Source organism: Budorcas taxicolor, chromosome 11, assembly GCF_023091745.1.
Source record: "Budorcas taxicolor isolate Tak-1 chromosome 11, Takin1.1, whole genome shotgun sequence".
In the NCBI taxonomy this organism is placed as follows: Eukaryota; Metazoa; Chordata; class Mammalia; order Artiodactyla; family Bovidae; genus Budorcas; species Budorcas taxicolor.
In genome coordinates, this window is record NC_068920.1 from 122,515,295 (window position 1) to 122,541,432 (window position 26,138).

Sequence of the window (26,138 nt, forward strand, 5' to 3'; positions counted from 1 at the left end):
GCCTCTAAAAAGGCTGAATTGCCAAGTCAACCTATACAGGGCGAAAATGCCGGAAAAGGTACTGAGATTATCTAAATAATATATATATATATTCTTTTTGTTTTTTTACCTCTTGCAATAAAACTTATAGAAAAAATAGACAAATATGCACATGCAATTTACAGCTTTCCCAACTTATTCCTTGTGCTTCACTTGAACTGTTTTTGTCATTCAACACAGCCACATCGTCTTCAAATGTATTCTTTCTTATTCCCGGGTAGCAGGTCTCTGAGGAACCACTCAAAAAAAAGCGTATTAAAAGTGGTCATACTTGGATGAAGGCACTCCAACTCTGCTCAAAGCAAAAACTAGTGTGATCCTTTTGTAGAATGTTCTTCTCAGAAGAAGGCAAGCAAGGGTGCATGCACAGTGCGGAGAGCTGTCGGGGTGCGGGGGGTGGGGTGGGGTGGGGCGCAGGTGCGGGGGCCCCGGGGCTCAGGACCCGACCAGCACCTCCATGATATGGTCCAGCTCGGTGAGGTCCATCTTGAAAGGCTGGCTCGGGGCGACAGGCGGGCTGCTGTAGGGGGCCAGCGTCTTGAGGAGGTCATCGGCCGACACGGGGGACATCTTGGAGGCGGTCCCCGACGCGGACGTGCAGGGGTCGAAGTCGTACATGGACGTGTCAATGTCGGCGAACAGGATGTCGTCCAGGGTCAAGTCTGTGAGGAAGCCCGTGGACGCGGTGATCTCAAAGTTGCCAGGCAGGGAGTCCATCAGTTTCGGGTCCTCGGGCCGGCCGCCGTCCTGCAGCCCCTCGGGTCTCTGAGGCGCGCCGGGCCCGCCGGAGGAGGAGTCCCCTTTCGGGCCGTCGGCCTCCGCGGCCTCCGTGGAGGTAGATGTGGGACAGAGCTCCTCGATCTCGTCCAGGGCGGAGGAGAAGCTGTCCTTTTCCGGCGGGAGGAGGGCGGGAGGCGCGAGTCTGGCGGGGGCGGCCGGCGAGGAAGTGCAAAACGTGTCCGGGTCGTCGTCCTCGAGCAGCGAGGCAGGGGTGAGGCAGGCCTCCAGGGCCGCGGCGCCGCCCAGCTCGCAGGGCGCGGGAGCGGGCTGGCTGAAGGCGGGCGGCGCCTCCCGGGCGCTGGCGCCCGGCGGGTCGGCGGCGGCGGCGGCGGCGGCGGGCGGCGAGGAGGCGGGGAACGCGGGCCGCAGGCTGCCCTCCTGCTTCAGCTCCTCCTGGATGCGCCGCAACATGTTGTTGATGAGCACGGTCTTCTGCAGGCTGGGCTCGGTGAGGGGCCTGTGGTTGTAGAGCTTCATAAGGGAAATGTTGAAGATAGTCTGGCGCTGTAAGGTGTAGGACACCTTGGACGGACCGTCTGACGGGGACACGATTTTGCCTTCCAGCCCATCTTCATGCTCGTCAAACTTCCGTTTTCCTCCTTTCCCCAACATATATCTGCCAAGGAAGAAAGAAAGGAGATGGAATCAATCCCACAGAAACGAATTCCACCCGCCCCCCTCCCGTTTTCAAAAAAGATGCCGATTTCAGAGATCAAGACTCAGGACATGAGTTCCCTGTCCGGGGCTGGTTTACAACAGAGGAATTCATTGGGAAATCTACCTTTGTGTGGCGGTGGAGCAATTTTTATCACTGGGTAGTCTATTGAATGTATTTCTTGAGAAATGTGTACGACACAGACAAGTTAAACATTACCATGGAAACCGTGATTTTGACTTTCTCGCTTGTGTGCCTGTGCCTACCTACCCTGTTACCAAGCAGGTTCAACTTCCCTCCCTCCAACATCTCTATTTTTAAAACCCAAGAAAACACTGACAATGCTATGAGCTAAACAGGTAAAGGTGTCACAGATTACAGCTTGAACACACCTGGAATGATGAAAAGAACACAGCTGGAAAAAGGGGAACATGGACAGTTTTGGTAGAACTGCATATGCTTTCAAAACACTGCCTTCTTCCCCATCACGCACAGAGCCTTTCTGACTGTTTGGTGACATGTGGTGAAGGGCTTAGGCTGTATTAAATGACCACAGTGATGGAGCTGCCATCCCTTTTCTGTCAAGAATCAAGTGGAGGATTTCCCAACCCAAGTTTTTCCATGGCTAAGTTTCATCATAGGCTGTCATACCTGAGTGCAACTGGACTAATTTAAAATAAATTTGCTGTGATTATACGTATTGCTGTTTGGGTACTGGGTACATTTCTTAAAATACCTACTGTGATTCCTACAGCGACCTCCTATCTCAGACCCTGAGCACTGGGGAACGGGTTTTAACTCCTGCCCACCTTGCCTGATATTGCAGCCTCCTCATGTGCTCTGTCCTGATTGAAGACACCCCCAAATGCCTGTGCTTTCTGGAGAGCAGCTGGCCCTTCCTCTCAGAACTTCAGCATCTAAAACAAGCAATCACAAGTCCACCGGTCTGTGTCTCACAGACCCCACTTTATAACCATTTAACCAAGAAAGCTGTCCTCGTGTCGTTCAGACCCAGAGACATGCTTCTAATCAAGCTAGGCCCGTGGCTTGTTCCTTCCCCCTCTCCAATGCTTACCCAGAGGGGCGTGTTAATGCTCTCCTCAAGGCCACTCACTCTTTTTCATGATGTCACATACAAGAAAGTGCTTTGCAGTTACCCAGCATTTTTTTCTAAAGGTGACTTGTCTTTTACTGAATGGCCTCCTTTAATCCTTTAACTCATCCCGCATTTAGGCTGTCTTGGGCACTATGCCAGAAAGTGGGTTGTCCCACACAGGAATAAAGCCTGGTCTTCAAGGGGCTGAACAACTTCTCCTACACTTCATTATCATTTTAAAGTAGGAGTCTCATCCTAAAGGGATAAGGCTAACCATAATAAAACTTCCTTCTAGGGCTTTGTGGAAGAAGGCCAGGCATGCAGGTGGACACAGGGCCTGGCACACAAGTCCCATTCTGGGTGGCTGCCTTCATGTGCCTCAGTCTCCAGCAGAGAACGAAGACAACTGCAATCCATCAAGTCAGAATCAGCCTGAGACTTGGTTAATGCTCGTAAAGAATGTGGAGTTACTTATAGGAAACACTTCCCCCCACTTCGTAAACATTAAGAAAATGGCTGTCAATCACTAGGACCAAAGACCAGTCCCATAATTAACTGTTCTCTGAGGCAAAGAAGGTATGATAGTAACAAAGGGCTTATCTAGTGCTTCACATGACAGCAACATTGCCTACTGCTCAGTGCTGCCTCATTTGTTTATACACTTTGCATAGAAGATTTCCTATCTAAAGTATCTGTACCCGTTTAAACCTGAATGTGAATCAGAGAGGAGGTGACTTCATTTCATAATACAAAACACTTTCTACTTTATCCATCAGAAGTACTCCCGGACAGCTGTATTTTGAAACACATAACTGTATTCAAGTATATACCATTTGTATTTGCTTACAGTTTAAGCATTTAATGCCAATTCCAGAAAAACTCCACTTTCACCAAAGGAAAAAAAAAAGTGAAAGTGAAGGTTGCTTAGTCGTGTCCAGCTCTTTGTGACCCCATGGACTATACAGTCCATGGAATTCTCCAGGCCAGAATACTAGAGTGGGTAGCCTTTCCCTTCTCCACGGGATCTTCCCAACCCAGGGATCAAACCCAGGTCTCCCGCTTTGCAATCAGGGAAGCCCTACTTTTACCAAAGAGCTTACCAAATGCATTTAGCTATCATATAAGGCAGTTATATAACCTATGTTATACACTATAATTTGAATGTACCCAATACACCCAAGTGTGTGTGAGTACACAAGTGCACGTGCGTGCGCACACACTCTCTCTCTTAAAAGTGTTTCTCAAAGTGTGATCCATAGATGGAACCAGTCTGCAAACTGTTACTGGTTCACAATGAGGTAAGTAGAGAATTCTATACTGCTTAGAAATTTTTATGGCAGATTTATAGAGTAATTATATTTTGTAAATAAAACTTTTTAAAATGAGGCTTCTATTTTTATATCCTTGTAACTCATTTCATTTTTCCAGTATTCTGTCAGGTTTTACTGAAGTATTAGTCCATAAAGGAGAAAAAACACAAACAAGATGGTCTTTCATCACAGAAAGTTTGAGAAGCACTATCCCAAAATGTAAACCAAACACATGGCTCAAAACAAGTATGTAAGCTCATGGGTACTTTAAACGTTTACTGGCTCTCTGAAGGAGAAGTAACACTCAGGAAAGACAATGCAGACGTTTCCTTTCTTTCAGTCATTCACACAGAACTGTCTTTTAAAGACTTGTTACCAGGAAGAAAACAACAGGACTTTTTTAATAACTCACGTTTCTCTAGAAATAATCACCAAGCACATAGAACTTAACTATTTAACAAGCATGTGGCACTACAGGCATGGTTAGCCAAATTCTCATGGCTGAGGGAGATCTATGGAGATACTTTTCGGAGAGATTTCAATGTGAGAGGCACCTGATTTCCAATTAGAATAATCTAGCTGGTCATTATCGACTCGATAGTTGAGCAAACTCCGGGAGACAGTGAAGGACATGGAAGCCTGGTGTGCTGCAGTCCATGGGGTCGCAAAGAATCAGACATGACTTAGCAACTAAACAACAACAACAACAAAGCTGGCCACAGCTCTGTGATGTGATATGGATCCGAGTGATTTAGGGAAAGCCTGATGAGACATCTGTAATGCTGTCTTGAAGGGGAAGGAGGAGGACCTGGGTAAGCCAAATCCGTGAGCAGGAACAGACAGACGAACTGAATCTTGGATGTTTCTCAAATGTGTAAATAAGGACCCGTGATAGAGTATCTCTCAAAGCAGGTTTGGCTTCATTTTTCTATTTCGTTTTATGAGGCAAACTGCTCTACACACCCAGTAAGACTGCAAAGTGCACACAATCTTGATTTGTAATCTGAACTCTATCTACATTTTTACAAAAAGGAGTGAAAAATGACATGCTAAAATCTAACCCACATTCTTATATAGAACATTAAATTTTTTTTTAATTTAAAATTTGTAAAAAAAAAAAAAAGTTTTCCCAAAGTTTGCTTAACACCCTGTTGAGAGTTCTGTCTGCCCACGTTCAGAAGAGGCCTCCAACTCCTGGAAGTGGGAGGGAAGTGAGAAGGACCTTCACTCGGAGCTGTGTGAACACGGAGCAGACACGATTCAAAGACAAGACAAGCCTCTCAAAAACACGAGGGCCAGGCTGCCCAAAGCCTTTCCTCAGGCACTTCAAGACAACAGCAGTAGCTCTCCAGGCCACTGGAGAGGCGCGTGACCTTTTAAAAGGCCCCACTTGGCTGCAGAGTGAAGATGGAGCAGTAGCTGGAGGTCATTCAGGGCTTCAAGGTAACAGGGGTGGGGGTGGGGGGCTGGCAGGAGGTGTGTGCTGTTCCTGCATGAGAGGCCCCTTGGAGTGGAACTGGACACCGGAGGGTAGCCTGAAGTCCCTGAGAGGAGGAGCTTGTGACAACTTGGTTTCCAGGCTACCCGGAGGCTCAGCACCTCACTTTGCCCCCTCCCTCGACTTGTGAAGACCCAGGCCCAAAGCCCATGTCTTCTATCCAGTCTTTCAGTCGAAAGCCGAAAGGTGCTGGTTAGAGACTCTGACATGGAGGAGTGAGGTGGGTGCTCCCTCCCTTTCCTGTCCACCTAGAGGAGTCTAAAACTAACCACAGTCACTCTTTTTATTGAATATTCACTGGCTTTTAATATACAGTTCAAGATAAAATACCTTCCCTCCCCAATAAGCTTGTTAGAAACAAACCCCTAACATTCTGATTTGCTTAACACAAATTTTGGCAAGTATTAACTGCAGCAATCTAAGTTTTGAAAAGAGAGAACAAAAACTCATAGGGAGGAATACAAATGAACACTTCTCTGCGGGAGTTTTCCAGGAAGTTTAATAGTGAATAAACTCTCCAGATATCAAACCTGGCTTTCAGTCGAGCCACTTTCACTAGGAAGGACCCTGCCCTCAAATGCTACAAATCTGCCCGGGGCAGATGGTCAACAGTAACGTCACTAGGCGATTCCTCAGGAGAGAAAGAACCAGAGAAGCAGGAAAAGATATTATTTGGGGGTTTGCAATTCCAGATTCTAATGACTCCCACAGTCAGGAGTCAGAGATCAGTACAGACTAGGTGACTGGAGGGAGACTTCCGGAGATAGGATTTGAGGTTTATATTTAAGGCAGGATTGCCTCTCAGTGTACATGTCCCACCCCAGACGGTAAGCTGTCTGAGGGTTTGAGACAGTTCTGTTCATCTCTGTATCCTCAGGGGCAGTCCCTGACACACAGAAGATGCTTCAGAAATAGCGGCTGGATGAATAGTAAATGGAAAGAATGAGAAAAGACATTGAGGGATAGCCAAAGGACTGTAAAACAAAAACAGAGATGAGTCTTTGGCTCTGAGTGTAAACTTGGCGTGAAGGGAGGGTATGACCAAGGGGAAGGTTGAACGAACCTCAGAGGGCACAGCTGTACAGGGCAGGTGTTAAGTAAGGAGATCTGTTGGGACCTGAGGCACTGAGGGTGGGCAGTGCCCACCTGCATTCAGAAAGATGTGCGTGCCTCTCTCATTCTTCAGTTGTCAAACTTGAGTGAGCATCAGATTCACAGAGGGGGCTTGGTAAAAGAATGCTCCCCCCCACCCCCTACTATCCCAGATTCTCATTCATTTGGTCTGGTGTGGAGGACCAAGATCTATATTTTCAGCAAGTTTCCAGGTGATGCTGGTCTAGGGACCTCATTTTGACAACCACGACTTCCTTTTCCCCCCATCCAGCTATTTCATATTTAAGCCTGAGAATACCTTTACTCAATTAAATCTGAGTCTAAACTGCTTCCCTATTTGTGCCTTAAACAGGTAAGGAAACAGAATGAGTAGCTTTCTGATGGCAACTGACATCAAAAAAGACAGACTACATGCAGAAGTAAGATGTCCTAAGCTCAATTTTAATGATAAAACTCAGTTTCTCAGACTGATACATGCGATACCACCAGCTCACTGGGGCCTGGGTTCTTCTTGCTGTGATCAGAGTGAATGGTAGTGAGGCCCAGTGTCCAAAGAGAAACTGAAATAGTACCCAGGTGCTAAAAGGAGCATTTCATAGCTTTTATATTTTTAAAGCACTACAGGAAAAAGACGCAAACATTTAAAAAAGAAAAAGAAAAAAGAAAAAACAAGCAATCAAAATAGTTCTCTTAAACTCAGTGCTTTTTCAATTATTTTAAAGCTATGTCTTAGAAAAACTGTTTACAACACTGTCCTTTAATATTATTTGAACTGTCAAAATAAATGTTACGATTTTCTTTTTCCCCTCCTTTTTTTGTTATTTTAATAATACAAACACTTATGTCGAGGGCTGACTTTCAATAGCTCGCAGCAAGAGAGCTGCTTTGCTCCATACAAAACCCTAGCCCAAAAGGCTGTCTACAAATGGCTGAGCACCAGGTTCCCCACGAACTAATTATGATTTTAAAATTAACAATATTAAATCCACTTTTGCAAACCACCACTTCTGTCATCCCCGCTAAGCCACTAGTGCTTCCTAGAGGCCCAGAGCCTGGGGGCCGCTGACTTGATAGGAGCACGGAGGGGCTGTGCACGACCCCTGAGGGCAGCATCATCGCTGGGGCTTCTGAGAGGCCAAAACTGGGAGCCTGCCCCGGCCCACCATGGGGGCTGGCTTTCTTACTCAGTTGGGGGGGGCGGGGTCAAAAAAAGATGCGAAAGACTTTAACTCAGTTTAGCCCCCCCAAACAGAAGGAAAGCCCTCCAGAAGGAAAATCCTACTCAGTATCCAAGGGAATAAATGCTGCAAAAGGTGTTTTAAAAGAAGGTCAGGAGTGATAGCTTAGTTCCAATTTCTGAAGGGAGGAAATCACTGGGGAAGCTAAGACTGACCATATGATCAAAGAGGCAGCCAGGAGGGGCAGCAAGCGGCCAGCACACCAGGGCAGACGTGGAAACAGCTCCCAGCTCCCCACCACCCGATGCTCACAAACACTCGTTTGTCCACACACAGAGGCAGGGCACACGGGGGAATCCTGAAATTTATTACTTTAAAACACCTCAAGGCTGGATGGTTTGTACCTTGTGTACATTTTCAAGAGCTTGTTCCAATTTCCTTTTGGACCAGTAAGTGACATGTAGAAAGCCAGGGTGTTCCTTTCTCAGGAGTGTAGCGGGCTTCACGATTAAGTGACATGTCTCAACAGTCAGTTTACAGGGCAGAGCTCAGTCCTGGTGTCTGCCATCAGGGGAGGGTAGTTCCTAGTGGGGCCCTGGGCTCCCCGGGAGCGGGTCTCACTCTACATCCTCACCAGGCTGAAGAGGCTGGCGTCTGCTGTTCGATGAGCCGCTGGCCTGCTATGCCCGCGTCACTAGTTAACAGCTCTCAAGTGAAAGGCTCAGTCCCGGGTCTCCCCAACCACACCGTCCTGTGTGACTGCTGGTGACTACGGGCTGCTGAAGGGTCCAGAAGTGCCCATGCTAACACTAAAAACCATAAAAACGAGGCGTTCACAGTAACGCTAATGACTCAGAATGATGACTTTTCCTCACAGAGCTACCCAGTTTGAAGAAAAAAGAAGCTATGATGTGTGATGAGTGTCTTCAAGCAGGCTAGCAGAAGCTATTTCCTCATTCAGACATCCTGAGCCGCCAAACCCAAAGTTAAAGTCCTGTAAATGGAAACACGCGCACACTTTCAGTTTCTTTCGGGGGCAGTGGAAGAAGAAAGAAGTTGCCCCTGGCAAAACTACTGAGTGGGTGACAGTCTCTCCAGAGCAGGAGAGAGGCTGGCTACAAACGCCGGTGAGACAACTTCTGAAACACAGAATATTCTCATCTCTCCCCTCTGACGCCTGCCTTAGGGTGTGCTTTGGGTCCTGCTCTTGAGGTGGTCCAAGTGCAGAGCCCCTGCTCCTGACCAGGACGCCTGCCACCAGCCTCCGGTGAACTCTGGGAAGAGCTCTTTTGTCAGCTGGTCACACAGCACCTCCCGGGCAGGAAGAACAGGCCCCCTCCTTGTTCCACAGGGGAAGCCAGGTTCCCTTAGACAACTTTCTATACTGTTAAAATATTACACCTTAATAAACATCCAACACTCAGAAATCTGATAATGGCTATGCTTTTGACATCCTTCCTCCCCCAGGTAACAGCAGAAGCCACGGGGTGGGGGTTGGGGGACACGACTTAGACAGGACACCCTGAAGGGACATGCGGGGGAGGGGGGTGCTGGCAGATCTGGGAGAGAGCTGACAGAAAGTGGGGTACTCCCAAAGCCAGTGCTCTGGGACAACCTAGAGGGATAGAGTGGGTAGGGAAGTGGGAGAGGGGGTTCAGGATGGGGGGAACACATATGTATACCCATGGTTGATTCATGTTGATGTATGGCAAAAAGCATCACAATATTGTAATTATCCTCCAATTAAAATAAATTAATTTTAAAAAGAAAGTGGGGTGCCTGCAAGGATCTGCCAGCGGGGGTGTTCCATGCACTGTGACCCGTGCAGTTCCCCAGTTCCTGGGGGTGAGCCTCCGGGAGGCCATGCAGGGGTCAGCACTCCCCGAGGCTGTCTGCAGACCCCAAAGCGACTGCTGGCCTCCGGGAATGGCAGAAACCCGGGCAAAATTCCAACAGGGAGAAAGCCTCTGCGTGTTTACTCCCAGAAGACAAGGGAGGGTGAGTAACTGAACCCCTAAAGCTGCCCCTATCGGGGAAGTTTTCTTTTTTCTTTTTCTTTTTTTAAGCCCAAGCTCATCCAGGATGAGGTCCCTGCAGTAACATCCATGCTAATTGCTAAGTAAGACAAAGCCTTCCCTAACAAATCAGCAATGTAATTATGAAGCCAGTCACTAGATCAAGCCAGTTAGGCGCGCTCGGCGCGGCTCCGAGGCTGTAACCCGACACCACTGTTTGCGGAGGCGCCTCCCGGGGCTCTCCCGGCGGCGCTCTCTGCCGCGGGTAGCGCGCGGCCGCGCATCCGCGATCAGACGCCAGTCGGACGGGTCCCGCAGCGAACAATCCCCGGGCTTTCTCGACAGCGTCTTAAAAGCCCGGAGACAAACCGAAATTCGGCCAGGAAGTCAACCTCGAAGTCAACAGCTTTTACTGTTTGGGGATGTAAGAAACTCTTGCCTTCCCTCCTAGGACTTTTATCTACTTCTATGAAATTGCAGACGGTTTCTGACTGGTTTGTCAAACATAACCTTTCCTCTTGGAAAAAGAAAAGGACATTTTCAAACGTTGATAACTGCATTTAGCAAACAAATCCTGAGAGATAATATTTCAAGTAAATATTTCTTAGGAATAAATTATGGCCTTGTTAATAAACATCTGTAAAGAAACAGGTTTTTTAGACTGTAACTGTTAAGTAATAGAAAATATTTCTAATATCCTGTCTTACTGGTTCCTCAGCCAGCTGGGAACTTTAGGTTTTAGACCTAACTCTTAGGAAGCTAGGGACATCAGTCACCTTCCAAAGATACTGAGGATGTTTACAATCCTCTTAGTTTACGTAACAATTTTGACTAAAAGCACTGCACACCTAAAGCAAAAGACTGAGCCGAATTATACAGTTTCTAAATTTAAGATAAGCAAAAAAAAAAAAAAAAAGATTCTAAGCCTGGAATAGGCTTTAAAATACTCTAGAAAAAAAAAGACCATGAAGATGAAATAAGACTGACAAAATATTGATGACTGTTAAAGCCCAATGATGAGCACAAGGGGATGCACTGTACTCTATTTTTGAGTGTGTTTGGAATTTTCCATAAGAAAAAGGTAAAACATGTACACACACATCAATACATATTTTTAAAATTCTACAAATTTAGAAAAAGTCAAACAAACACAATAAACTATTTACACCCTCAGTGAGAACTATGATATTAACTTGATAGGCTATTTTACTCAGAAGAAAGCTATAAATGCTCTTTGTAAACAAGCATGCCCACTACAAGTTGGAGCTCCCCTTGAGCTTTGAAAGAGAGTATCACATCTAACCACAAGGGGGCGCAGGAGAGCAACAGGCACTCCTGAATTCTGATTATTCACCGCAATTTCTATCTACAGATCTCAAAGTATACACATTTCCAAGACTGTTCCCTAATTCAGGTCTCCATAGGACACTGCTTGGCAAGCCAAGAGCCCTGTGAAGACCACACTATATTATGCTATGGTTCAAAATCTGGAAATACTGTATAAAGAAAAGGTTGTTGTCTGTACATAAGTAACACTGATGTTTCAAAATCCATGACTAAAATCCCTGGAGGATTCCTGAAGCAAGAACACACACAACAAACATACAACCTGAGTCATAAGATGTGGACTGGGAGAAGCCAGTAGTTCAGAATTTCCAGTGGGGGTCCTAAAGTGATCTCCAACCACACAATGAGTATCAAGGTTAGCAGTAGGAATTTTACTAGGATAGAAAAGCCTTCAACAATCCAATTGCTTTGTAATAACAGGAAATTGCCTCCACACTGAACAGAAATGGCTTCTGGCAGTTTTTTGGGAAAACTTCATAAAGAATATTGGGGAGGAGCCGTTAAATTGTAAAACACTGGTAACCTTAGAGAGATCATGAAGCAAGTTGATTATATAACTTGCTGGAATTCTCCCTATGTAAATTACAAATTACACCACTGTTTGAGGTATTGAAGTTCTATGATATTGTATGTTCATAAGAGACGAACTATTATCACCAATCTTTCCATAGGAAACTTGGTAAACATGAACCATTGTAATATTATTTTTATAAATAATATATTATTATAGACATTAAAAATTATGATGTGAGTCCACACTAATTTGTTGTTAGGAACTCAGCTTTAGCATGCTGAATCTAAAGCCTCATTATCATTAAGGGAAGGAATTCTTAGATTTGAATTTCTTTCCCTTAAGATTATATGCCAGTAAAGGCCAACCAGCCTTGTCCCACCCCCATTCCCCTGCATAATGAAAACATTTTCTTCTCCAGTTCTTATAATTGCTTGGATGGGATTCTGGTTTCAACTCTCCTGTACTATCTTTTCCCCAAAGATACCTTGTTTTTCTGCTCACACTAGAGACCCTTAATAAACAATGTCAGAGGGGAAAAGGCTTAGGGTTGAAACCAAATGCTTTGCCAAAAGTATGTGATGGTGTTTTTTTTTTTTTTTTTTTTTTAAAGAAGGCCTTCAGATACATAAAACAGTCGCACCAACACAGGTAAACATAATTTGCTAGAACAAATCTGTGAAAATAAAATTTCATCTTAATTAAAACAAAACATTACTACCTTCTAGGTTTTGTTAGCCAACTAACTTGTCACTGAATAAAACTAACAAAAACTAAGTATGCTACATTAGGGAGTGTTTTTATAAAAGTGTTTTTAAGGGATATTATTAATTTTTAATCTCCTCTGTTTTAAAATTGGTAATGCTTTAATACTGTGAAAAATCACTTAAAAGAAGACATACTTTATATTCCTCAAAAGTACAGAACTTACTTTATCTTCTAACTTCTACATGCAATCTAAAGAGAAAAACCAGAGAAATATTCTTCATTTACTTACTCATTGAGTAAGTCTAAGCATTGTATATAGTCTAAATCTGAATTCCTCAAAAGAAAACTATCCCTAAAAAGAAAACTATCACATTTCTATAATATGACATATGAGTATTAAAATTTAAGTAAGTAAAGTCACTCAGTCATGTCTGACTCTTTGCGACCCCATGGACGGTAGCCTACCAGGCTCCTCCCATGGGATTTTCCAGGCAAGAGTACTGTTGCCATTTCCTTCTCCAGAGGATCTTCCCAACCCAGAGATCGAACCCGGGTCTCACGCATTGTGGGCAGACACTTAACCGTCTGAGCCACCAGGGAAGCATATTAAAATTTAAGGTACAAGGTAAAAGAAATATACTTCAGAGACGCGTGAGAGGGAGGAAGGGCTTCCTTTGTGGTTCAAAGGGTAAAGAATCTGCCTGCAATGCAGGAGACTTGAGTTCAATCCCTGGACTGGGAAGATCCCCTGGAGAAGAGAATGGCTACACACTCCAGTATTCTTGCCTGGGAAACCCCATGGACCGAGGAGCCTGGTGGGCTACAGTCCATGGGGTTGCAAAGAGTCGGACACAACTGAAGTGACTAACACACACGAAAGGGAAGAAACAACTATTCTACTATGTAAATATCTATTTCATTCATATTCAGAATGTTTACTTAATTCTAAAAATTAGGCAGACTCCTAATAAGGTTTTACAAAGACAACTTAAACTTTACTTCATACACTTGAATAATTCACAGAGTAGAAAAAGGAAAGGAGGATACAAACTAAGCTTGAAGGCAGTGAATGATACTTTGTAAATATGACAGCCCTTCTTTAAAAAAAAAAAAAATTACTTTGGGGCTGTTCTGAGATAAAAAAGTATTTCTTCCGAAGGATTTCTGAGCATTGATAACTAATGACCCACAGAACTTCACACAAAGTCACTCAGTCAAACATAATAAAAGTAATCAGAGTACCACACTGAAAGCAATACATATTTATTTTCTAAGGAAACTACCTCTCAGAACTTCAACCTGTAGGAGCTTCAAGGACCTTTAAGGAGATCTTGCCTCCACCCCACCCCACTGCCACCCCTGAACATTCTGTTCACCCTGCCTATCTTTAGAGGCTTCCGAAGCAAGAACGCAGGTGCCACTTGGGGAATCCACGTTTTGAATTTGCTAACCAGCTACTGCTAGACAGCTAACAACCATCATCAGGTAAAATCTATTTTATTTTCTATTTCTGGCCATAATAAAAATATTTTTTAAAGTAGTCTGTTAAAAAAAAAAAAAAAACTATTCAGAAAAGACCATCACCAGGTTCGTGACAAGCGCAGAGGCAGTGCAAAAATTTCTTCATCAGCTACAGACCACGGTGCTCAAATTCCTCTGCCAGACCTGTTTTCTGTGACAGCAAGTAAGACACAGAAGTACATACATATGGAGGTTCCCTCCTCAAGAAAAGGGAAGAAATCTGAAAAGCAAATCTGTATCAAGTATTATTAAAAAATGGAATAACTACTAAGACAGGTTGAGATTAAAACAGTTGCCACCTCGTTATCTCACTGGTGTGGCTAGAATTTTATGCAAACCTGTTCTGGTGTAGAGATGACCTTGGGACTTTCAGATTCCCTGAGTTTAACTCAACACTTCTAAACACCAGGGTGGGGTACTCCAGCCGGCCTGCCTGAAGCCGGCGAGCTGTGGCTGGCGTGGAATGATAAGCAGACAGCCAGAAGAGCAGAGCAAGGGGCTAAAGGTTGATCAGCAGCAAGTAACGCTTCATTATTTAATTTTCTGACCACAGGCACCATCAGGGAAGACTTCTGACTTCTGTGGAACAGGTTCACAGAGGCAACTGAGTGAGTGAGTGAGTGGGGCTGTGTGTGTGTCCTAGAGAGTCAGAAGCCCTTCCCGGTCACTGTTCTACTTCATGAAACTCCTCAGAAGCACACGAACGCCTGGTTTAGCCTCGTCTTTTCAGTTAACCACTTATGAAGGTTTTTAAAAGAAAGAAAAAAAAAAAAAGCTTAGGATTAAAGAGCAACTCTGAGAAGCTACAGGTTTCTGCAAGGGGACAGAGAGAGTAAGGCCAGACATAAATGAGTGTTCACAACTGAGGTCTGCTGCTTGCTACCCGGAGTTACCAGAGAAACAAAGCTGCCTTTGGGCACCTAAAACTAGTCGGACCTGCTGTAGCAGTTGCGCAGTCGGCCCGGCGCTGTCCCCCGCTCCCCTCCCTCCGGCCCCCGCCCCACGCATCCGCATGGCTCACTCCACTCGCGGCAGCGCCGAGCGGGCACACTCGGCCCTGGCTCTGCTGTCCCTGCTCAGGGGCAGGCCCAGCTCTGGACACACAGGCGTGCAAGTGTGAGAGGAGGCCAAACGAGACAGCAGATGCCGACTCCATTCCGAACTGAAAGCTGCAGTGGGTGCAGAACACGGCTTCTGTGCTCCTGGGTTGCTAAGACAGATACACCAAATTGTGGGACTGGCTGCTGGGACTCCAGGCAGGGATCCCCGTTTAAGTTCAGGGCAGGGATGGGAGACCTTGAGAAGAGACGAAGGAGGCTTTCTAGCTCTTGGGGCCCTCGGACCACAAAGAGAAACGAATTCTCTTCCAAAAGGGAGTTTTCATTGTCTGGGGTGCTTGTTGAAATGACATGCATCTGGTTTGTCCTATGAGCAATCATATATTTGCAAAGATATTCTGATGTTTTTATTTTTGAATTTCTATTTCAAAGAAAATTTTTAGATAGCCAAGTATGTTTTGTTTGTCTCATGATCTTCAAGGAAAAAAAAAAAAACCAACAAGGCGTCCATTTATTACCCAGAATAGGAATGTCGTCTTTTTGGCCTGACATATGCCATTCACAGATTCATACAAAGAATGAACTGCCACACAGTGCTCATAGAGAAAGACACTGCTCCACACAATGAGTGACGGGCGCTCTGGGGGACAGTGCTGCTCACAGGACTGCCCAGCATCTGTATAGAGGGGCAGAAGTTTGCCTTTAACACCAATTGCACTGGCCGTTGGAGACAATCATTTTGTTTAAAAGATATGCCAACTTTGGTGAGCTGCTCTTTCCTTCAAGAATATTAGAACTAACCATATGTAAAGTAGATAACCAGTGGGAATTTGCTGTAAGACACAGGGAGCTCAACTGGGGGCTCTGTGACAACCTAGAAGGGTGGGATGGGGTGGGGGGTGGGAGTGAGGCTCAAGAGGGAGGGGACATATGTGTACCTGCCACAGGCTGATTCATGCTGATGTATGGCAGAAACCAACACCAACATTGTAAAGCAATTATCCTCCAAGTGAAAATAAATTAAAAAAAAAAAAAAGAATGTTAGAATTAAATTAAATATCCACACATTTCTTTAAGCAGGACTCCTAGCTTGGGGGTTTCTGTTGGCTGTTCAAGGAATAATTATTAACAGTTGGTAGAAAAGACATGATTTGTGCATATGCAGTGGCCACCGCATTTTTAGATGATCCTGTTCTGCTGGTCAGTGCTGATTAATGGAAAGACCGTGAAGGTGGGTGTTACCCTTATTTCAAGGCCATTTTCACTTAAAACTGGAGCTTGTCCTCTGGTGCCTTGAGCATACACCTGATCTTTGCACTCAGTAATCAGAGACACCTCTCTCTCCTCTCTCTCCCCCCACCCCACCCCTGCTTTGCCAAGAAACTACTGCAACTATAACTATCTCCTACAGGATAGGCTGTAACACTAAATACGAAATTTCTGTAGCAACAAAGTTTTAAAAAATTCTACAAGTGAGTTAGAGTTCATACTCCAAAATATCATCTTAACCTACACATTTTTAAAGTCTATGTTACAATACTAACAAAGTTGTCTTTATTTTTCTGATATAACAAAATATAAAATAAAACTTCATGCTTTTTATTAGTATTTGTTTTTTAACAAGAAATCACAGCAAAAGAAACTTCTAAAAGTTTATGTTGTAGCTTTTATCTTTCTTAATAGCTAAAGTGTAAAATATTTTGACCATGGGCAAACTTTTAGTATAACTTGTTACTGATAATTTGAAGTATGCTTTTATTTTTATTTTCTTCATCGGTTTAATTTTTGACAGAAAAAACCTTGATTTATTTGTACATATGTATCTTCAATGTCCCCTTATATGTTTTCTTATCTATTTTGTGTGTGTGCACCTTTCTAAGTAGTGTTGCAACTCATTCTGCCATTGGAACACTGTTTAAAATAGCATATGCCAAAAGCTATCCGCTGCTACACAAATTTGAGTTTTAAAATATCAAAATAAATACCATTTAACTATGCTCATTATTAATAATTTAGTGCACGGCAACTGGGTAAAGTTTATATTTCAGCTTCTCAATTAAATAAAAGGCTTTCAAGGGGACAATTCAACAAACAGAAGTCTAAAGGGTTTATAAATGTGAGCTAATATCCCTTTCTTAGTTTTTTAAGGGAAACAGGCCCAAGCAGCTGTTACCTAAGAAGCTGTGACACTCGCTTGACAATAAAACTGTTTCCTAGGACATTCATGTCCTACACTTAGTTGGTATTATAAAATTTAAGTCTCCTATCTATTGTAATTACCCAAGGAACAGAGCTGAATGTTTAAAAAATAAAAGGCTGTCCGATCCATTTCATAAGCTTTCTCACCTGAGAGCAACATGGTTATGCACATTTTAATTAGGAGGAGGAGAAAGAAATAAAGTTATTTTAAAGGGTTCCAAACTTGATGAACAACATAAACAACTTTATATTTACGTATAATATCTCTAAGTAAATCAACAAAGTTAAAGGCAAACTTTCTAACATTTATCCCTCTCTTTTTTTCTCCCCCCATGAAGAAATAGCTGAAATGAACAGGAAAGTAGAGATCTACGAACAAGCTCTTCTTGCTCCTGCCAGAAGCTGAGATCTCAGGATGGGTATTTTCATCCTCAGAGCACACCCTACCACACTCAAATCAGAATAGACTGCTATAAAAAGGGGGAGGAGTGGGAGGAGCTCTAGGGGTGAGTTATGGCTTCTGGGTAGCTGAACAACTACCCCCCCCCCCCCCCATCAGCAAAACAACCCAGAGGCTCTCAGGTGGACTGTCCTCCAGGGGTTGAGTGGAGCCAAGAGCCCACTTCACTCTTGTCAGAGACTCGTCTCTAATTATAAAAGGCTACTTTGAACACTTAAGGCCTCAGGGATCCGATTGGCTAGTACAACTTCTAGGCTCTTTACACACGTTATGGACATTTCTTAACATATATTGAGAAATCACAAAGCATATTTCATGAACAAAGCTTGAAAACATTTACTATCTTCCTTAAGACCAAAGGAGGCTGTCCAGCTTGACTCAAATGAAAACTGGTACAGTCTGAGACTGGACGTCTCACCTTGCTGATTGCCCTTCCCCATTAAGTGCCCGTAAAAACTTACTCTCCACCTCCTGAAACATCCTGAAACTAACCCAGCTTGGGAGCAAAAAGTTATTCTAAGACAATGATACCTAATCTTTTTGCGAAATTTAAGGCTAAACACAGGATTCTACTCCCATCTCAATCTATTACTATTATTTCTGCTAAAAGTAAGATAACTGCTGGCCAAGGGAGGGTGGAGGGAATTTATGATTTTCTCTCGATGCAGAGGCGCTCTGAAGGCACCACGTCTTGGTACAAAGTCCAGGGCCTGGGACAGCTGGCTCCCCTCGGCCCCCTCCCTCTCAGTCAGAGGCGGTCACCACTAAGATGACTTTTAGATTTCTAACTGAAAAACTAATGAGACATCCAGTTTAACACACATACACATTCAAAATCAATTCACTTGGGCACGGGCGAAAAGAGGGCGGAGAAGGATGTTTCTAAGCTAAAACACAGGGCAACTCACAGAAATACACTAAAGCAAGCTGGATGCAAACACGGCCACAGGACTGAAAAGTGAAGCAGCCGTCGCGCCAGCAATACGAGTCTTAAAAAAAAAGTCTCGCACGTTCACAACAACACAACCGCCACAACACGCACACAGATCCCAGATGTAAAAGCGACAGCTCCAAGCTCCCTCCGCCCCACCGTTAGGCTCTGGTTAGCTCCCGACCCTCTCCTGACCCCGGTCCGTGACTGCCAGTCCCCTGCCTGCCCTTCCCCCAGCAGATCTGCCCGAGAACGCTGGGGGTACCCGGCGCCGGCCCCGGGGGTCCAAGGGCGCGGGGCCGGGGAGCAGCGGGAGGGAGCGCTCCTCCCGGTACCTGCTCCAGCCCAGGTCCCTCTCGCCGAGGCTCCCGCGACCCTCGCGGCCACCCGGGCCCCTCCTCCGCCCTCCAGGCTCACCCGGCCCTGGCCAGGTCCCAGCGCTGCCCCCACCCACCCGGAGCCCCGCGCATCCGAGAATCCCCTCCAAGCCGGCGCCGGGAGAACTTACCACATGCAGCTCCACCTGGGAACTAGCACATCGGGAGGGGTTTCTGCCCACTCCTCAAGCTACTCCCGCTCCATGCGGAATCCCCCGCTCCGGGGGCCCAAGGGTGGCGCCGAGGAGCGGGCAGGAGGCGAGACCGAAGCTAAGACTCCGCCGTCCTCTGCCTGCGCGCTCGGAGCATTATACAATGGTGGAGGAGGAGGTGGCGGCGGCGGCGGCGGCAGGCAGCGGAGGAGGAAGCCGGAGGCGGGCGGAGGGGGCGCCCTGACCGAGCGAGCGGCAGCCACTGCTCCAGCACTAGCTGTGGAGGAGTGACGTGCGGCCAGCGAGCCTCCCGCGAGCTCCGGGCCCCGGGCTCAGCAGGCCCCGCCCCTCGGCCCGCCCCGCCCCCTCAACCACCAGGCCCCGCCCCCTCGACCGGGCCCCGCCCTCTCCCCCGGCGGTCCCGGGAGGCGCGATAAATGCCGAGCGGGGCCCCGTCCGCCCCAGGAGCAGGAAGGGGCAGGCGGAGCACGCGAGACGCCGGGTGGCAGCGCCGCCCACGGCTCCCTTCCCAGCCGGCTCGCCCTTGATTTTCTCTTAAGGAAAAGCTTAAGGAGAAGGGGAGAGGAAACGAGACACTCCGGCCAGGGGACCACAACTAACCACCAATAATCCCCTCAGACCACTCATGCAAATGACGGAGCCGCTAGTGACAAAGGCGGCAACGAGTGCCGCGCGCGCACAGCCCGCTGAGTCGCGCGACCGCAAATATGACAAGCATCTCAGCTATTCTGCAACTTGGGGCCGGTTAGCCGGGCAGGCAGGGTCCCGGGGGGTGGGGGGGATGGGGAAAGAGAAAAATCCGACCCCGGGGCGCAGTATCCACGCTGCCCGCGGGGTTTTCGAGACAGATGTCCCGGGAGGGCGGGGGCCGCGCCGCCGCAGCTGAGACGCTCTCCGATGCCTGCGTCTCTGGACATACGAGCGGCCCTCAGAGTGTCCGAGAAGTAGGATGAAGGCTCCGGCTGGAGGTGGGGACAAATTCCCCTTGAGTGCGGTGTCCTCAGCCCAACACTTGAAATGGTCACCAAGTCGAGTACCTTATCGGAACAGGAGGGAAACGACTTTGCAGGCTTCGTGGCAGGCTTCGGCCGCGGTGCAAACCCGGCAGAGCCCCCGCAGGTAGGGACGCCTGGCTTGAAGACGCAGGGGGGACCTAGGCGCAGTTTCACAGCGATAGCCTTTTCCTTCTTAAGAAGTTCTGCTTTGAACTACTTATATTTATTAGGGAAATTTATACTAGTTTTGGGAGGCTTGTGTGTGTGGTGCAAATTTAGAAGTCCTAGGACAGGAGACCTCCCCTGGAAAATTAATGATTATTTTAAAAATGACATGCGCATTCAGTTTAAAGATGTTACGAAAAGGAATTCAGGCACCTTAAAATTTTGGCTGCCACCCCAATCAATATCGTCTCAGATCCCTTTGGAATTTAATGGTCCACTATACTAGTTATATTTAAGGAGCTTAATACCTAACATAAAGGTGATTATAAGTCATTAACATCAAGATAAGTTGAGACCTATTGGAACTGTTCAGTAATGATTTGTTATCTATCAAATTGACGATATTATTGAAATTAAATCTGGGCTAAAATGTTGGTAGAGGAGAAAATGTTTCTTGTTTTATCTTGAAAGGGAATCAAAAAGATTTTTTACTGGACCCTCGATATAATTAAAAGGTTACACAGATTTTTCATTTTTAAGTACAGCCAGTGCTAAAAGCTAATGATTTGTGGATATCTTTGGAAATTTTAATTACAATGGCATTCCAAATTACTCATCATGGAAGTCGTGGTCCGGGCCCTCAGCGCATCCTGCTCAGTTTGTGCCTAACTGACACAGTATTCAAACATTTTGCCATGAGGCCAAGATATTTTTCATTTCCAGAATTCTGCCTTTCAGAGAGGACACTACTAACAATTTCCAAACAACCCACTCACTTTAAAGAGAAGCCATTGAAATAGAAGCTGCAATACTGTGATCTCTCTGTAGCAGAGGCCAGAGGCTCTTTTGAATTTCAAATAAATTTAAACTGTTATTCATGAATTGAAGTGAGCAGCAAGTTAGACTTGCACAATTTTTGTGACACTTGGATATTTTCTAGCAGATGAATTACTGGAAGAACTAAAGATCAAAGTGACAATTTGTGTATCTCCAGAGTGGATGCATGATTTTGCTAAAGCACGAATTCTGTGTGTGCTCAGGAAAGGTCTGAGTTCTTAGGAAAGCAATCTGAGTTCTGAGGTAAAATATTTTTCACCTTCCCATACTTGTGAAGGTAAATGCCTTATCATTTTATATATGTTATATATAGGTATCTGTGTTATATATGTGTCCCACTTTCCCCACTTTGATATTCTGGCATCTTTTACCAAGAAGTCAAAGCATGAAGTGGCCATTTGAACACCTGTTCATGTGGTCCCTCACCAGGTGGTACACAGTCCCTTCCCCTAGGGCAGAGTCCCCCCTCAGCCCAGCACAGCAATTCCTGCCTGGCCCTGGGGATCCAACTCCATGAGGCTAAGGAAAGGCCCTCCCAGAGTTTTTGAAGTCAACTCCCTTTCCCTTTAGTATGCATGATTTTTTAAAAAAAATATTGTTTATTCCTAGCAAATGAGCAAGAAATGCTTAGTGAACACATAAGTATGGTTTTCACACTTTCACTCTCTGGGACACTTAAAAGCCCATTTAAAATAATCCTACCCTCAGGATTTAGAGTTTCTCCCTCTCACTTGCACATACAAGAAATTAGGCCAGTCATCCACACTTAACTATCAGGAACATATCTGTTTCGGGAGAAAAGAAACACTGCTCTTGTAAGTATAGGACTGTGATGATAATTTTTAAAAATACTCATGAGTTTAATTTCAGAGAGGTACTTCTCAACATTGCTTTGTGGTTCGGGGTACTAGTTTGCACTTCACTGCTTCTCTTGAAAGTTTCTGTACCCTCACATCTTGCAAACAACCAGATGACTGCACTAACTGAAGGCCACTTTTAGCACTTAATTAATATGCACCAAAGAATTGACACAAGGACAAGCTAGCTATATAAACTGAGAAAGACTTCACAACAGTTTTCAAACTTATCCTTTCTCCTTTATTATGTTTTATCTTTCAAGTTCCACAAGAAATACCAGTCAATCATCCACCTATATACCTTGGAAATATTGATCTTATGCCCCCCCATAAATGTTTCAGTTATTAAACACAATAATATAGCCAGCTGGGTTAAATCATCTTTTCATGGAAAATACAGAGAGTCTAACTGAATGCGGACTTCCCATTCACTGATCACTGAAATCTATTAATAAATCTTCAAAATAAAGTCTCGATGTCCCACATTACCTAACTGATTATCAGAGAGTTGACACAGGATAGGATGACTAGGAAAACTAATGAACACTCTCATAAAGACAGCATGAACAGGTTCAGAACTTTTTAGCCACTAGCAAGTTAAAACTTGTTGGCACCAAAGGAGCCGGTTAACTCATCTGCCTCTGCAAAGTCTTCTCCATCTCTTTGCCCACCTCCTCACGTCAGGCTTTCTCCTGCTTGTCCTTGCAGTCATGCTTCACAAGAATAGAGCTTCAAATCCAGTGAAGAGCCACTCTCGCAGTTTCCCTCACTGTTACTAGGCTGCTTTGCAATGACGGTCCCTTGTGTTCTGAGAGAGGGTCATTTTCCTGTTAGTGAACACACCTTTTTCTCTTTTAAAGATCTGACAATATTTAAATCCTAATTTAGAACAAAATCTTAATGACGATATTGGAATAAGACGCTCTTGAAACTCTTTTTTCTGGCATCTTTGATTCGTCCCTTCTATTTCTAGACAAGATGGCTTCTGTTGAGCATAAGTTTCCTCCTTACTTCACTGGCCACTATTTCCTGGTAAAATCCTCTGATAAATGGAGTGGCTCTCCTTAGACACTCTGGCTTTTGCTTTCACCTTTTCTCAGCTGGAGAGAAAGCCTTCCCTAGTGACAACTCTTCAGTGCTCCCTTCCTGCCAGATGCTGCTCCTCCACAGCTGGTGGGTGCTCCTCAGAAACCTCTCTCCTTGTCCTCAGTTCCCTCTCTGGCCTCTACAAGCTGGCCTATCTGCATGTTGACCCTGGTTTCCTGTCCATAAACCATGCTCCCTTCTTGAGCAATTCACCTTCTTTTCAAGGTACCGGCACTTCTGGCTTCCCTAGAAAACTTGTATGAATGTTAGAAATTGTGCAGCTTCCAGACCACCAAGCCTGAGTCTTGGAGTAGGAGTTTGAAGATCTTGTACAAATAAATCACTATGATTGATCACTGACTTTTTAGTTTCTTAATCTGCCATGTCACAGATTTAGGATTAGCACTGGTTCTGGTGAAAAGAGCACATGTGGTTAGTCAGAAGATCTCAAGTGTAGTTAGTTCTTCAGCCACAGTCAGCAAGGAAGCTGAATCAGGGCCTTCCCATCTCGAGGGCTGTGTCCACCTCCTGCCAGATGAGGCACTAAGGCCCAAAGGTTCCTGTAGCCCCTTCCCAGAGCTAAGAGTCTATGAAAAGGTGGCTACAATGGTGACTTACCTTCACAGAGGAGTTTGGAAGAATATAAAATCAACCTCACATCCTATTTTCTGTGACACACATTCTCATATCTGTTGTAGAAGAGATCTAAGATTGTGTACCTTTAAATCACCTATGAGTAAAGAGGTCATTTAAGAGAAGTAAGGTGATTTTGGGAGTGTAAATAACAAATTTAAGCCACTTTTTGAAGTCCCAGATATAAAACTTCTACTTTGAGATGTGAAAAAAAGGTCAGAGCTTTAATGTGTATAGATGCCCAGGAAATACCTCTGACTTCAGACTATGAAGTATGATACTATGAAATATCATTAAAAAAAACACGTGGGCAGAGAACACAGTTTAAATGGAAACAGTGCATACAACAAAAAAGTGGATCAGTACTTTGCCACTGTGAATTTTTATTGGTTTTCTGGAGGAGAGGGAACACTTAAGCAAGACTTTATCTTTTAGTCACCAATGCAGAATTGTTCTTTAAAGACATGTTGCCAGAATAAGCAAGACTTTTCCAAAATTATCTAACTGTCCAATTTAATATTTTCTTTAAATTGAAAAAATATATTTTTTCAATTAAAATATTTTTATATTTAAAATTTCAGAAAGGCAAAGTGAAAGCCGAGTAGGAAGAAACCAAGGTAAACTATTCAGATAAACAGCAATGTTACATTAGATACATTTGTGCAACTCGTCAATGGTTTTCCTAAACATGCTTTAAATATTGAAGATTATCTTTCTAAGTAATATTTATTTCAAAACTGCTGTCTTTAGAGAAGTCTTGTTTGAGGTGTATGAAACTCCTTAAATGGTCAATTATCAGAGAAACTGGCTTTTAAGGAGAAAATAATAGTGTGAATGAGCTATATGCAACTTCCCTTTTTGAAAACAGAAGTTGAATCTGTAACACCAAATTTAGAAAGGAGAGGGGATGGCAGCAAATACCACGAGAATATCATCTATAGCATTGACGCCCACTGCCGTTCTGTTCTGTTACAAATAATGTACACTTCACAAATTTGAGTTTGCTCAAACAATGCGTGTATTTAGTTGTTCCTAAAGATGATTCTTTTAGAAGAAAATATAAATATGAAAGAGTCATATCAAATTAAAAAAAAAGAAAAACTCATTGAAAAAGTGTCAGATTCCCTGACTTTGGCTACAGTGATTCATTTGCCCTCATAACGCAGAGGGCAGCATAGTACATACTGGGACAGCTGATAAACAGCTTTTGTGGGAATACTAATGGTAATTTGAACATCATTTATATTTGTTTACTTTTCTTTAAGAAATTAAAGCCCAAATTATAAAAGGTTGAAAAGAATTTTGATGAATCAGACATTTATTTTCAATCAATCCTAATTTGTTACCACTTTAGAACTGTTAGACATCATGCTTTCAGTTTTAGCGATTAAAAAAAAAAAAGCTCTTAAAGATAAAGACTCCAGAATTACTATTTCCACATTACAACCAAAAATGAAAAGTGAGAAAATAGACACCTTTCCAAAAGTTCATCAGATGAAAAGAGTTAATGGAGAGCCACACCATTTATGGACAAGAATACTTAATACTATTCAAGTCTCCCCAAAACACATCAATAAATTAAATGTGATTCCAACTTAAATCCCAATGCTCCCCTCCCCACTGCCCATGGAACTTAAGCAAATCCAGAAATCATCTGGAATAACAAAGGACAAAAGATAGCTTTAATAACTTTAAAGAACAAGATGGAGGATGTGGCCTAACAGATATCAAGGCTTATTATAAAGTTCTAGTAATTAAAACAGATTGGTGTTGGCAAGGTATAAATAGATCAGCAGAACAGCATCAAGAGTGCAGAAACAGACCCACACATGTATGTACACATAAAGTTTATGACAGAGGTGAGGCAACAAATCAGTGGGAAAGAATAGGCTATTCAATAAATGACTAAAGGTCACCTGGATACCTGCATGAAAAATAAAATTAGGTATCTCATATTAAAAAATATATATATATTTCAGGTGGACTAATGTCTGAATATGTGACACAAAACTTAAAAACATTTAGGAGAGAATACAGGAAAATATATTTATGGGCTCAGAATAAGGAATGTATGATTTTTCTCAGTCTCTTAAGATTAATTCTCTTCTTTGCTCTGTGCCTGGAAATGTTGACCCCTAGGGACAAAGCTCCTTTGCCAACCAGCTTCCAGCTGGATTCCTCAACAGGAAGGTACCAGAAAGAGACCAGTGGGTCAGAGGGGAGAGAGCTTGGGCTATTTCTTCCTTGCTCCTTCCTACTTGGGGCTCCTGTTACAGCAGGACCCATCCCTCCATAGCCACAGCTTGTACAGGTGGCCCTTTCTCCAGGGCACTCACTCTCACAGACTCTAGCAACACCATTTCCTCCCCTTTCCCCTGCAGACCTGAGGACAGTAAGATCTAAGTTCTTGGTCTTCCATGCTTCAGGTTTTGTCACATCTCTGTCAAAAGTCCCTTCATTTATGTCTCTTTAGTTGAATCATTTGAGTGGAATACTGTTTCCGGCTGAGACTTTGACTACTCAGAAACAAAACAGCCAGGGCCTTCTATGGCGGTCTAGTAGTTAAGACTTCATGATTCTAATGCAGGGGCGTGGG

General features: G+C 44.4%; 1 protein-coding gene across 1 annotated transcript; it reads right to left on the bottom strand.

Annotated features, from left to right (window-relative positions):
* Positions 1-474: 474 nt before the first annotated feature.
* On the bottom strand, positions 475-19,064 carry SERTAD2 (SERTA domain containing 2). Its single transcript, XM_052649533.1, has 2 exons — positions 18,928-19,064; positions 475-1,435 (listed from the first exon to the last, which is right to left on the bottom strand). Exon 2 carries the CDS (start codon positions 1,429-1,431, stop codon positions 475-477), a length of 957 nt encoding a protein of 318 aa, XP_052505493.1. The 5' UTR covers positions 1,432-1,435; positions 18,928-19,064.
* Between the last annotated feature and the right edge of the window lie 7,074 nt (positions 19,065-26,138).

Excerpts from the sequence above, each read along its gene's own strand:
- SERTAD2 (XM_052649533.1), bottom strand. The coding sequence starts at position 1,431 with ATGTTGGGGAAAGGAGGAAAACGGAAGTTTGACGAGCATGAAGATGGG.